Below are 15,191 nucleotides of genomic sequence, written 5' to 3'. Positions count from 1 at the left end.
ACTCATGTAGATAAACCAGCCACATCTTAAAAAGCCCTAATTTGACAACACTAAGCACCTGAGCAGTATTTTGGCAGTGTTGTGTGTTTCTCTCTGTGTGTGTGTGAGGGACCAAACAGTGTCCACACACCTGTCCTGCCAGCTGATGCCAGGTCATTGTCCCTCACTGCAGGACCACTGATCCCTCCGGTGCCGGGGCGTCCCCCTGACACCACCTCACAGCCGCTCTGACCCCTGAACTGAAAACGAATGATCATTTCACACAGTTCTTGTGTATCTCTCATTTTGTTTTTGACAAAGTTTGCATATTTTGTGAATTGTAACGACTGGTATTTTTAGTAAGAGCCAAGTAAGAATGTTGTAAAATATACATATATATATTTAATCTAGATTCCTTCTTGACCATCTTTGTAACAATTAATAAAATAAGTTTATGATATTAATAATTAATAATTACATTTCTACATTTCACCTTTTGACTGACAGCTGTAAGAGGCTAAATTATGCAATTACATCAGTGTGTGAAATCATACAGGTCAGTGATGATACATACGAGTGTAGAGCTGACAAAGAGACTTTTAAAACACTTGTAAAAATAAAACTTTATCAAAATGAACTTAATTGATCAATGTTAAATGTTTTTCAGAAGAACTGCTGTTAATTTATTCAACTTAAATGCCATGGGTCAAATAGAAATGCACCCAAAAAGAGCATTCAGTTAACTTTGCAAAAGGAAATCTTTAAAAGATAAAGAAATAATCAGTTGCTATAGTTTTTTATTACTTTATAAATTAAATGAAAAGACCACCACACTGTACATAATTACCAAATCACATTGATAAAACTTGCCAAATTTGTTCAACTTTGGAGAGAGAGTGTTTCTGATTGAGCTGATTCCACTGAATAAGGTTATATTGACTTTTTTTTTTTATCACTGACAGTTTTTTTTCACTGAGACAAGGGCAGAAGGGCGAGTGTTGGCTGGGGGGAGCACTTTCACAGTCTCATCCAATGGTCTTTCTTAAATTAGCCATGGGGGCAGGACGCTCCCTCCCTGTGCTGACAGAGGGAGGAGTCTGTGCCTGTCACTGTCTACTGTTTCATTATTACCTGCACAGCCCTGCAGCCTTCACCACACTTGTGTCTCTGTGTGGCCACACAGAAGCAGAGAGAGGGAGAGACAGAGGGGACACACTCCAAGGCCCAAATAATCAGACAGAAGCTTCTTCTTCTTTCATGCTTTTTCCCCACTAGGGAGAATTATCTGCCTGCTACTGCTGACTCGTGGAAAAGTTGCAAGGCAACTAGCAGTGGACATGGCTGGTTGTCTGCAAAGTTCCCAACTTTGTAAAAAGTGGGCATTTTTGAGATGCCTGCTTGTGACATTTTCTTTTAGCTTCTGTTTTGCCGCAGCAAAGGCTGAACCTTTTGACCCTGCTCACCTCTATCGCCACAGATCAGGACCTAATGAAGACAACATCATCATTGCTAACAACGGGATCAGGGTGCCTTTTGGGAGGTCTGTATATCTAGACCCTGTGAGTGACCTGGTAACAGAAGTGCAGCCCGGCGACCGCTGCCACATCACAGTTTTGGACAATGACCCACTGGCCCAGAAACCTGGGATGCTGACCCCCAAAAAGTTCCCCTGCTCCTTTGGACCAGATGAGGTGAAGTACACACATTTTGGATCTCGGAGCCCCAGCAAGGACCGTGTGAAGCTGCAGCTACGTTATGACTCGCAGACGGACACAGTTATCATCCCGTTCATGCTGGAAGTGGAGGTGGTTTTCCAGCAGCTTGAGATCCTCACCAGGAATATGCCTATTAATGTCGAAAAGTTCAACGGTGACAGCAACCCCATTGACAAAAAGGGTCTGGAGTTTTCCTTTGAGGACGGTGTCACGCAGTGTAAGATCACCACTCTGGTCGGCGCTGGAGGACTTCCCAGGTATGGCACTCTTTTGAATAACCCCAACAACGGCCAATTGATTGACTGTGATGAGTTTGTGAAAAAGGGCCTTCGCTACAAGCACACAGCTAAAACCAAGTCACCAAACAGAGACTATATTCCAATGATGGTGGAGCTGCAGGATAATGACGGCAACACTATAATGCAAGAACATTTCCAAATGATGGTTAGAATCAGAGAGGGTTCAGAGAACAGCGGTCCTAAACCCAGCTTTGTAGCCATGATGATGATGGAGGTTGATCAGTTTGTGATGACAGCTATTACAAGCGACATGCTGGCTGCAGAAGATGTCGAATCTGACCCTGATGATTTAATCTTCAATATTACTTCATATCTGAGCCCTCAGCAGGGTTACATCATCAGCACCGATGATCAGAACCTGCCTATCACCTCCTTCTATCAGAGAGACATCAAAGATCTTAAAATAGCCTACAAACCCCCCTCGGAGGACTCGGAGGTGGAAAGGATTTTCCAGCTTGAGTTTGAAATTGTTGACACTGATGGTGCCGTGTCTGATACATTTGCTTTTATGATTGTGGTGAAGCCTATGAATACACTGGCTCCTGTAGCAACCAAAAATACAGGGCAGCTATTGTTTGAAGGGCAGTCCCGGGCGCTCTCCAGCTCCCAGAATTTAGAGATCAGTGATGAGGACAACCTAGAAGACGTGACAATTACTGTTGTTGATGGCTTAAAGCACGGAGAGCTGACCATGCTTGGTAGTCGCAGGAAATTCTTCACACCCGCCGACCTAGACGCCGGCATCGTGGTGTACCAACACGACGGGAGCGATACCTACAGCGACAACATTATTTTTAGAATGACTGATGGCAGTAATGAAGTGGAGTTTTTGTTCCCTATCACTATTGCTCCCACTGATGATGAGCCCCCGATTATCAACGCTAACACCGGTGTGGTGCTTTTCAAGAATGAAGTCATGCAGATCTCTCCTTTCATTCTGAGCGCAACAGATATCGATTCAGAAGACTCCACCATTAAGTTTGTCTTGGAGGTTCCTTACTCCACTGTCGGGGAGCTGCTGCTGAGACAAGTCGAGCCTCCATCCGATCCGTCTACCTGGAAGTTCAGTGAAACAGATGAGATGTTTGAGCAGGTGGTAACTGAGTGGTTTCAGCAGGATATTCTTGATGGAAAGCTGTTCTATCGTCACATCGGACCCCACAGCACCACCACTGTGATCGATCAGTTTGTGTTCAGGGTCCAAGATGATAATGACCCTCCTAATCAGTCAGGCGAGCACATGTTCACCATCAAAATCCATCCTGTTGATGACCTCTCCCCAGAACTTTTCCCAGGCACCACCCTTCACATGACAGTTCAGGAGTATGAGCTGACACACTTCAAGAAGAAATTCTTGTGCTACAGTGATTTGGATTCAGATGACAGGGACCTCAAGTATACTATCGTCAAGCCCCCGACTGACACAGATGAGAACAATCCGGCCCCCTTGGGCGAGATCGTACTGACTGATAGTCCTGACACTTTAATTACAGAGTTCACACAGGCCCAGGTTAATCACCATAAAGTAGCTTACATGCCTCCAGACCAGGAGCTGGGCATCACTCCAAAAGTGGCTCAGTTCACATTCATTGTGGAAGACACAGCAGGTAACACAGCAGATGGACTATTCACCATTTTCTTGCAGCCTGTTGACAACAAACCACCAGTTATCACAAACACAGGGTTTACTGTTATGGAAAGAAATACATATATCATCACTAGGAAGGAGCTGCATGCCACTGACACAGATACAGATGATGAAAATATCGTCTTTACTGTGACCCAGATTCCTCGGTACGGGCAGCTGCAGTATTTTGGGATCGACATGTCAAACGGTGAAACATTTGTTCTTGAAGATGTTGCAAATGGCCGTCTGGCTTATATCCATGGGGGAGAAGAATCCGTTAATGATCTTATCAAGCTTGATGTAAGTGATGGTTTCCATGAGGTACCCATCATCATTAAGATCACCATCGAGCCCGTCGATGATGAGACCCCCACGATTATGCTCCCAGCCGGCCTGCTCGGTGCCGCCATCGATGTCCTAGAGAATGGAGCAACAGAAATTACAAGTAACGTGATTCAGGGCCGTGACGAAGACACAGATGACTTCATGCTTACTTTTATTGTTGAGGAACCTCCCAGGCTGGGTGAAATCCTGGTCAACGGTGCACCAGCTGAGAGATTCACCCAGGAGGACATCATTAATGGTGTGGTGGTGTATGCTCACACATCCGGTGAAATCGGTCCGGTCAGAGGGTACGACTCCTTCAACCTCACTCTGTCTGATATGTCCGATCAGTGGGTCGTTGGCGGCAACAAGGTCCAAGGTGTGACAGTTTACGTCACCATCCTTCCTGTTGACAGCATTCCACCTATTGTTAGTGTCATAGAGCAGTTTGTTGTTGTTGAGGGAGAGAAAAATGTCATCACTCTGGACCACATCCAAGCTGAAGACATTGACACAGACAATGACGATATCCTGTGCACCATCATCGTCCAACCAACATCTGGTTACGTGGAAAACATCGCCCCCGCTGCAGGCTCAGAGAAATCCAGAGCAGGGACAGCTATCACAGCATTCAGCATTAAAGATGTCGCCCAAGGTCATATCCACTATGTCCAAAGCATCCACAAAGGTGTTGAACCGGTAGAAGATCGTTTCACATTTCGTTGTTCAGATGGTATTAATTTCTCTGAACGCCATTTCTTCCCCATAGTCATCATTCCAGCCAATGACGAGAAGCCTGAAATTTTCATTCGAGAGTTTGTGGTAATGGAGGGTATGAGCCTCGTAATTGATACACCAATTCTGAATGCAGCTGATTCTGATATCCCTGGGGATGAACTGTACTTTGAGATCATCAAAAACCCCACACATGGTACAATAGTTCAGCAGCTCAGCACTGGCACCATCCCTGTAGATACATTCAACTTGGAACAAATCAAAGAGGCATCCAACATTGTCTACGAACATGACGACTCTGAGACCAAAGAGGACAGCTTTGAAATCAGACTCTCAGATGGGAAACACAAAGTGGAAAAAACAGTTCTTATCATGGTTATTCCCGTTGACGATGAGACGCCCAGGATGGCTATAAACGACGGCCTTGAAGTGGAGATCGGAGAGACAAAAGTCATCAGCAACAGGGTTTTAAAGGCCACAGATCTCGACTCTGAAGACAAAGACCTCATGTATATTGTGCGGTACGGCCCTGGACAAGGCTACCTCCAACGAATCAGCAAGTTTGGTGATGTTTTAGGTAACATCACGCTGGGGATGAATTTCACACAGAATGAAATCGACAAACAGCTCATTCAATATGTACACACCGGCCAGGAGGGAATCCGAGACCTGTTGAAATTTGACGTCACAGATGGAATCAATCCCCTTATCGATCGTTACTTTTACATCAACATCGGAAGCATTGACATGGTCTTCCCAGATGTAATCAACAAAGGCGTGACTCTCAAGGAAGGGGGGAGAGTCACTCTCACCACTGACCTCCTCAGCACCACTGACATCAACAGTCCTGATGAATATCTCAGCTTTAGCATCACAAGAGCACCAAGCAGAGGCCACTTAGAGAGCACCGACTACCCGGGTGTTCCCATTTCCACCTTCACCCAACTGCAGCTTGCGGGCAACAAGATCTACTACATCCACACCTCTGATGATGAGATGAAAATGGACAGCTTCGAGTTCGAGGTAACAGACGGTTACAATCCCGTCTTCCGAACCTTCAGAGTGTCCATCACTGATGTAGACAACAAGAAACCTGTCCTGACAATAAACAGGCTGGTTGTGGAGGAGGGAGAAACCAAACTCGTCACGCCCTTTGAGTTGACAGCCGAGGATCGGGACACACCCGACAACCATTTGCGCTTCATAGTCACCCAGGTGCCAGTGCATGGGCAGCTGCTTTTCAACAAAACGCAACCGATCACAACCTTTACCAAGCAGGACCTAAATGAGAACCTGATCAGCTATAAGCACGACGGCACTGAGACCAACGAAGATAGCTTCTCCTTCACGGTCACAGACGGAACACACACAGATTTTTACGTCTTTCCTGACACCGTGTACGAAACACGCAAACCCCAGATGATGACCATTCACATCAACACAGTGGACAATGGTGTGCCCCAGATTGTGGTTAATAAGGCTGCGGCCTCACTGAAGGTCATGCAAACTGGCCATGTGGGCTTTGTGATAACCAGCAAGGCCCTTCGATCAGAGGACCGCGACAGTGCCAACAGGGTCCTGAAGTACAGTGTGTCTGAGGCGCCTCTGCACGGCTTCATCATGAACACTGCCCAGGGCAATGACAGCATCAAGACCTTCACACAAGGTAAGCCAATAGAACACAATTGAATCTTTCAACAGAGTTTTGAACATTTTATCAATATTTTGATATTAACACTAGATTCAATTGTGTTTAATATACGGTTTTCTCATGTATTAGCTCATTATTGCAGTTCCCCTCACATCTACAGAGCATCTTACCATTGTAGTATATATATATAAATATATGTGTGTATACAATAATAATTCAATATAATACTGATGTATTGATATATAGGATCAATTTCTCAGTATCAGTACATAATTGATAATAATAATCATAATATTAACTACACATAATATTCCTGTAATAGATGTTTGTGACTTTCCACTTTTCCTAACCTCATTCTGAATGCTCTGTGTCACACGTCCTCTGTGGCCTATATTACTTTGCAGCCTGCGGGTTGTAACTAAAACCTTGTTAAAGTGTCTTAGTCGTCACAGTTATCTCACCATAATGTTTCCAGCTGCCACTCCATATTCTCTCTTTCTGTCCTGCCAACAGCTGATATCAATGACATGAAGATCTGTTACGTGCTGCTGGATAAGACCAACGCCACAAGTGATATCTTCTACTTCACGGTTGAAGACAACGGTAGGAACCCTTTAAAAATGTCATACTAGTGAACACTGACACCAAACCGGGGCCCATTACAGAGGATCCATTTGCCTTAAGGCTGTCCCCGGACTTTTTCCGTCTATTTTAATGGCTTCTTAAAATTGAAACTTCCTGCTCTCTGTCAACCTCCCAAGTGTTTGCATCACAAAGACTTAAGGCAGTTGGCCATGACTGACACCCAGTACAGAGCCGCCATCTCTTTTCGCCCCATTGGAAAGGCTAGCAGGTTTAAAGGACAGGGGTCAAAGGAGACTTAAGCCAAACACTGAGTGTTGGTAGGTAAAAGTGAAAGAGGTGGGACTATACCTCATTCTCTAAACTTTATTGTCAATGAACAATAGGGGCCATTCCCTCAGGGTGCTTCACAGAGCTTTCAAATGTGCTCTTTCATCATCTGTTTGAAGTGACACTGTGAAATGGGTGAAGGAATGCATGATCAGATATTTAGTTTAAAATGTCTTCTTGGAATCAGTTTCAGAAAAACAAAAAACACCTTTTGCTTTGGCTACGTAAATATCAGTACTTGTGCAAAAATTGAAAAGGAACAATATTTTGTGAATCGTACCTTATCCTTAAAAGATCAAAGGTATTTTAAGGAAGAGATTCAGATTTTTAGTCTGTTTTATGGTGACATGGTCATCCACATTTTGAATTAGATCCATCCATCTTTCTCAGCTTACTTTAACGCTCCATTGATACTCTCTGGTTTTCAGTTACTCTGAGATTTTACAGAAGATTGTGTTTCTTTATGGCCATATGTCATTTGAGCATCACTTTTAAAATTGTATCTACAGGTATTACATCTGGTGGTTATAAAAATATTTGCTGTTCCATTTATCTTTAGAATTCTCTTAAATAAACCAGACATGCGTGGTACAGGCAAGGTGACGGGTTACAGCACAATGTATAAGCTCCTCAGACTGTTTACCACCTATTACACAGATTCACTCAAGCAGTATTACAAATAAAGCAAATGCAAAGCAAGAAAACGCAGCAGGTGCCTTTTTGCTACGTCAGCTCCAAAATGCAAAATTTGTAAATGCAGTCGGTGGAGGAGGGAAAGTTTAGTCTGTAATTATGTTGCATTGAGGGTCGTGTTCAGTCCCATTGAGAAGGCTGGGCCACGATTACGTGAGCTTTTGCCAAATTACCGTCTTTTTGTCGGCAAAGTGAAGCCTCATATTAGCCTCGACTGAACGCTTACTAATTAACTCTTTCCCCAGGCTGTTAGTGAGGGAGGTGATAATTCTAAGCGTCAGCAGCTCTAACGTGGCTTGAAATAGACAACATAGCCATTATTAGTATCTATACTCTTCACCAATGTTTTTAATGATATTTCTTTTCAGTGTATCGTTCCTCATTAAGAAATGTTACCTATAAATCTGCCTGAAGCGAAACTGGTTGGCACGTCTGTCTCTAAGTGGAGGTTTAACCACAGGAAGGGAACAAGGGCTTCAATTAGCTCAGCGCTGCTTTTTTGTTTGCTTTCCCACTTTGTTTAAGCTTCCATCCAACTCAGCTGAACCAGGTGCAGTGGTGCAGGCCGGGACATGGAACAAAACCCATGTTTCTGCATGGCCACAGTTCACATGTAGAGGGCACAGACAGGGCCTCACACTAATGTATATATATGTAATTAATAGCGTAAACATATGTCATTGCACATAATGGGGGATGAACCCTCAGCACACCACGTATCCATCGGTATTCACACAAACATCTGGTAAAGAGATCAAATAAGAGATAAGGGAGATGAGCCGACCGGTGAATCACTGATGTGAAGTGTTGAAGAGGTGACTGCCGGAGGAGGGGTTGGTCTGGGGGGTATTATCCAGGACGTGTAGGGGCATGTAGCTGGAGAGCATGTGGATGGTCAGCCTATCTGGTGATAAATCTAAGTAGGTGAGCTGTTTGTGACGGAAAGAAAACTGTCAGGAAAGATTTGCAGCAAAGATTTTCCACTTAAACTGGCCCCCGTTAGCAAAGCTTTTCATGGGGTTTATAGTTTGACTCCACAGAATGAAAACATGATTCACAACGTTGAAGTTTGGAATGAAAATAAATAGCAGCTAAGTCTTTGGTCAGGTCTCTCTTAGGATTTTTTTTTTTTAAACGCATACCTCCACCAAGGCCCAACAGTCCCCTTAATTAACCCACATTTAAATTCTCTAGATCCAGTTTTTTATTTGGATCTGCACCAAATTGAACACACTCATAAATATCAGTCCCCTAAACATGTCTGATATGAAGATCCATGGATTATTCCCTGAGAAATCAATAAAAATGTGGGAAAACAATCGATATATCTCGCAGTAATAAATAAAGTGATCGACTAAAATCCTGGATCCGCCCCTGATCCGTATCCACACCAATTGTATGTGTTCTTCCTCGACCCATACTCCAACCTTCCAACTAGGTTTGCGGTAATCAATCCAGTAGTTTTTGCGTAGTCCAGCTAACTGACAGACAAACGCAGGTGAAAAGCTAACCTCATTGGCCGAGTAAATCATTCTGACAGAAAGACAGAAACAGAAATTCAACTGCAATTGTCCAAAACAGGGAGAATCCTTCCTAAATGAGAACCGACCACAATGATGTAACAGGCTGTTAACCTCCGTTGTTAACAGTTGTTTTTACCTGGAATTAAGTTGAATCACTGGGTTTCAGAGACATAGTGTTGTAAAACAATTTAGCTAAATAAGGGTCTTTGAAAGGTACCTGCCGCTACTTGTATTGTACTGATGCTTCTTTAGTGGGTCAATAACACACACACACACACACACACACACACACACACACACACACACACACACACACACACACACACACACACACACACACACACACACACACACACACACACACACAGTCATTACCATATCCTAATGGAGCATGTTGGCTTGGAGTCTTACAGGCTCAAATGTTGGCAGCAGGCATGTATGAAAAGGACATAAAGATCTTAATCAGAGACTTTGAGGAGCCATGTGTGAAGTAGGAACAGCGTGTGTGTGGCCAGGAACAGCTGAGGTGTGCAACAAGTGTGTCTCAGTAAAAAGGTCAGGAGTGGACGTTCAGCTGTGGGAAGTCTTGGTGTGGACAGAACCTGCTGGTCAGCGGTGGAATGCCAAACTCTTGAGGAGAAAGTCTGCTCTTGTCGAGTCAGGACACATCAGCCTGTCGCCTCAGCTTCTCACCTCTATGCACAAACGTGTCAGGGACGCATAAATCATTCACAGCTGAAATATGCAACAACGGACTCATCAGATACTCACCAGCAGATTTTCTTTTTTTAAGAATCCACAGGGAGTGAAAATGTGTTGTTCTCTCAAAGATTTTGGGGTTCACATTCAGCTAAAGATAACTACCTGGGTACTCAGTGTGCAATGCATGAATCCATGTATACGGTGAGCTGCTAAAAGCTACAATTTACAGATTTAGATGTAATTAATTAACATCTATCTGAACAGAAAAAAATCGATTATATGACTAAAATATGACTCCTCATGACCCCTCAAGACCCTTATTTTAGAAGCCAAATATTTCGGTGTGGAAACTGCAAAAGTAGGTGAAGGAACATCAATTAATGGGCTGAGCAGGAGTTTGATGTCTTCTATCCTGAATTGTTATTTTAATTATGTTAATTGTTATTTTCTTTGTTTGATAAACATGATGAAAAAAGGCCAATAAAGTAGTAATTATATAGGAATTAATGTATCCAATTTTCTTTTAGTTTTGGCCTCTTCTTTATGATTTACTGTACTTTACTTTTGAATTCTTGTAAAATACTTAGAATAACAAACTTTACCCTGCAGGAATGATGTGGCGGTGACCTCAAACACAAACTGTTGTTCCACTCGGGTCATTCTCGCTGTCTGCTGGGAATTTCTATGGCAAAAGCAATAACCTGTGTGCAAGTGAACAGGTCAGAAACCCCCAAGGGCCCTTCAAAGTATGGGATACTCAGGCAATATACTTGTTTTTACAAGTGGGTACACAGCTTACATATATCCTCGTTCATCTGACATGGGCCAGTGAGCCACAGGCTAAGAGAAAAAACCCAAAGTTACTTTCAGACGTGTCAGGACACCTGTAGGTTTCTAAGACTCAAAACCAGTGCACTACGTCAGATGTTTAGACTTTGGAGTATTTGTCTTCAGAAATCCTGCCAATCTCAGGTGCAAGATAGTCTTAGATTTCATTGCAACACGAATCAAACTCCTCTGATCATGAGATAAGGAATAAAATAGAGCGGAGCCTCTGCATTCAAATAAGTAGAATCAGCCTCTGTGCTTTAATTCCCCCCAATCGCAACAATATAGTCTTCCAGCTCTGGAGAGGGATCATAGACCCCAGTGGGTTGAGTGTTATGTGATCGTACAGAGCCGGGAGAGGAATGCACTTCCTTGGAGACTCCAGACTCCAGGGCCACAGACAGAGCCGGGCCTGGAAGTGCAGTGGTATCCCGGGCAGACAGGTGTGTACGTGAGAGGGAAGGCTCCGGGGGGGATCCCCTTTCAAAGTCTTCCGTCACCCCACTCCGAGCTCTGCAGAAACCCAAGCCACTCTCAGATAGCCCGATAACCCGCAGGCTTCCACCGCGGAGCTACCTGCCCTGGGAGAACAGGGTGCGATGATACCGACGAAGAGAAAATGATTTAAAAACAGCAAGAGAAACCGTGAATATGATTGTGTGCACAGTGTGAGTCTTCTGCTGCACAGTACAAGTGTGTGTTGATTGACAGAGCCACGTTACACCCCCACTTCCTAACTGTGGGATCTTACATGTCACCCGTGTCAACAGTCAGCAGGAGATTTACTGGCTCATGGTGCCACACTCGGTGTCCCCTCTGACTTGGAGAAGCTGAGGCCTCTCAGACGCCCTCCACCACACCCCACGCTCTGTTCTCACTCCCCCTCCTGCCCCTTCTCTAAGACCCCATTGGGTATCACTATTCTTTTCCTATATCTCTTTGACCTTGTCTCAATTTCCTTCTCTTTTCCTTCCGCCCAGGTTTTTCTCCGATCCTTTTCAATGTTTTTTCTCTCGTTCTCTGTCTTTTGTCCTCTTTCTTTATATTTATGTCGTTTTGAAGGCAGCTAGGGTTTGGAGTTATGATGTACAGAGGTTATTCTTATCTGCTCTCATATGGCAAAGCTGTTGCCGCCTCTAGCCAAGCTGTCATTGAGTTACTCTTACTCTCATCTTTGTCCTTTTCCTTTTAGCCACACAAGCAGTTTGCTGTAGACTGTAATATTTTGACAACTTTTGAATGGATTACCATTTGTGATAGTGAAGACACTCATGGTGCCCAGGGGATGTATCCTCATTGCTTCAGTGACCATGAGGTTGTCATTTGTGGGTTTAAAGGGAAGTGAATCCAAAACTATTGCTGTAAAATGTAAAATGTAAAAAAAAAAACAGCTCTCACAATCTTCCATTGTTAAAGAAAGTGAAAAAAGAATCCTGCATCCATCAAGTCCACATCAAGGAAGGAAGGAAGGAAAGAAAATGATTCGGCTGTTAGGTTGATTTAAAGGGGGCATGGCAGAAGGCAGGTGGAGTGCGGTTTGTGCATGAAGATAAATCTTGAGCAGGCTACATGACTTGACATGTTTGGGCTAGCGTGGTACATGAATGGACATTGTTGGTAGAAATCCCTGGCCTCTGTTTTTCGTGTCTGCTTTCCTCTCTTCTCTCCCTTATTCGTGTTCATATTATTAAGGTGAAAGACGATGATTTTGATGATCGCTCCATACTGCTGCAAATGTCTGCGTCACCATGAACCTAGTGTCGCAAGCAAAGGTCAAAGAGGATGTGCCTCTCGGGTCCTGTCAAATCCTGATTTGCAACATCCTCCTGAGATCTTTCACTGTCCCGAACCGAAGCAGCCGCTCTCCTCTGTAATGTGTCGATTGACAGCGCAAGTTGCCACTGTCCAGGGAGAAGGGTCACAGATATTAATACATTTGATCGTCCAGAATTTATAACATGAATTGCTCGGAAGGAAGAGAGGAGGCTGCGCCAAGTTCTTACTATTTCTTTTTTTACTTTTTACAGGAATCAAAATAAACATCGACTTTTGACATCTCCGCGATTTAAAAGAACATACTTATAAATACTTAACATACTTGAAAATGCTCTCATATTCAAATACCAAACATAGCTGCCTGGAATCTCCCCTGTATTTATATCAACAGGATGATTAATGAGGAAATGCAATAATGGCAACGCTTGTCACTTGATGGAGGTATTCTTAGAAGGTTGCTCCTCCTTGCATCATGTTGGTGGACGTCAAAGCCTCATGTTGACCTCCCTTTCCAGTGATATCTCCTGACCCACTATCCCCCCCCCCCCCCCCCCCCCCCCCCCCCACCGCATCTATGTATGGTGCAGGCAGCACGGCTGTGTAAATATATGAGCTGATGAAGAATCTGCAGTCCGCTGACGCCGCTGCACAGAACCTGAGGCTGTAATGTCATGGATACTTGTGTTGATGTTTGGTTTGATGACGCAGGATGAAGGATACTTTCCGAGCATTCCGAGCCGTGAAGCACCTTCATCCAGGTTGTTTCACATTTTTACACGGACGAATTTCTGTTTGGTTCCGAATCAAAAGAGCAAATATGAGCCAGTTTGTAAGAAACCGCTTTGTGAGTGGGGGTTTGGACCTGTTGGTCTCACTAACGTTAAAAAACAAGAAAAAATCATCTCACTTCCTTAATATTCCTTCCCCGCCCACCTCATTTATTACCATCACTCACAAGGGGGCTAATTGATGAAATAGCTGCTAACAGGGACATTTAGAAATATGCGCTGCCCATAAAACTTTTCATCCAAGTGGAAAATTATGATGATTGTCAGTTTGAAAAGCTACTGGAAATATGAGCTGAGGCAGGGAGTGACAGTGTATTGGATTTAATGACCAGTCCAATATAGTATGTGTGTCATAAATATTGTAATAAATCAGACCATTAATCATGTTTATATTCACGTTAGAGCAGATGTATGGACTTCTACGTGTGCGGCTATGTTTCTTCGTCCCGGGTCTTAAAGTTTAAAACGTTTCAGTGTTTCTCTGGAGAATCTCCTTCTGTGAAGTCAGGCATCTTGTTTATTTCCTGATTTGTTGAGACTCATGCCAACCTCAGCCTCAGTGTCTGACGCCGTGTTCAATAGGAGTCGGAGAAAGGGAGATTCCCTCCTCTCCTACACTGGCGTGAACAATGCGGAGGCGGGCGGGCTGGGGGGGGGGGGGCATGCCATGGTGGTATAGACCTGGCCCACCCAGACTGTGGCCTGCTGTCCCTCTCAGTTGTTCAACCCCTGAGAGAACAAAGCCGACACAGGGAGGAAGGGGAACTTGGAGGTGGCTGTGGGGGGTGTACAGCTGTCACTCTATGGGAGACTGGTGGGAGAGACAGAGACACAGACAGAGAAACAGACAGAGACGGAGACAGACGGACACAGACAAAGAGAGAGCTTTCCTTTGATGACCTTGAGCCCAGTCTTTTCTCCATAGTTATGTGTCATGTGACTTTATATCACTTTATAGGGGATGAGAGTGAATTCTGAAACCGGCACATTGAAGCAGTACAAGAGATGATGGACAAAAGTTTTTTGCTGTGGTGCTTGTACAGCAAAAGAAAAGCACCTGTTTTCCACACAGTGTTAAATCCACTGAGCAGGTCCAAGAAAATGGCAGATGTCACTTATTCCCATCTCCTCAGTCCTTTGACGACAGTGGTTATTACCATGTCGTCTGTTTGTTGGTTGGTTTATATGTTAGTTTGTCAGCAGCATTACACAAAAACTACTGAACAGATTTCCACGAAACCTGGTGGAGGGGGGATGGGACATAGGCCAACGACGAATGTTTTGAATGTTGGTGTCTATCTGGAGTTAGGGATGGATCCAGGATTTTTCTTTTTTTCACTTTCATTAACATTGCAAGATTTTTCAAACTTTGCATTGATTTCTCAGAGATGAATTCATGGATCTTGATGAAAAAATCTGTCATTTGTAGGGGATTGATATTTATGAGTGTGAGCAATCTGATGCAATACAAATAAACATCTGGAACTAGTGAATTTTAAATTTAAACTTAAATGTAAGGTTAAAGTTTATAGGTTTTTTTTAAAGTTGACATATAGATACAATTTTACTTTCTTTCTTAAATCACGAGCCACTGAAAAGTCCCTGAACAAGTTGCCATTTGACGGCCATGGTGGAAGAC

The 15,191-nt window shown here is 43.8% G+C and overlaps 1 protein-coding gene across 1 annotated transcript in view; it reads left to right on the top strand.

Annotated features, from left to right (window-relative positions):
• Positions 1 to 1,259: 1,259 nt before the first annotated feature.
• The window catches only part of frem3 (Fras1 related extracellular matrix 3), a 30,951-nt gene continuing 17,019 nt past the window's right edge, over positions 1,260 to 15,191 (top strand). Inside the window, exons 1-2 of the mRNA XM_034581343.1 lie at positions 1,260 to 6,345; positions 6,844 to 6,933. Of these exons, the coding sequence (XP_034437234.1) occupies positions 1,317 to 6,345; positions 6,844 to 6,933 (5,119 nt within the window). The 5' untranslated portion in view covers positions 1,260 to 1,316. The remainder of the gene's footprint in view (positions 6,346 to 6,843; positions 6,934 to 15,191) is intronic.

This window comes from Hippoglossus hippoglossus, chromosome 1 (assembly GCF_009819705.1).
Source record: "Hippoglossus hippoglossus isolate fHipHip1 chromosome 1, fHipHip1.pri, whole genome shotgun sequence".
NCBI classification, from domain to species: Eukaryota; Metazoa; Chordata; class Actinopteri; order Pleuronectiformes; family Pleuronectidae; genus Hippoglossus; species Hippoglossus hippoglossus.
Note: the sequence above shows the minus strand (reverse complement) of the source record. Positions and strands in the feature narration are given on the sequence as shown.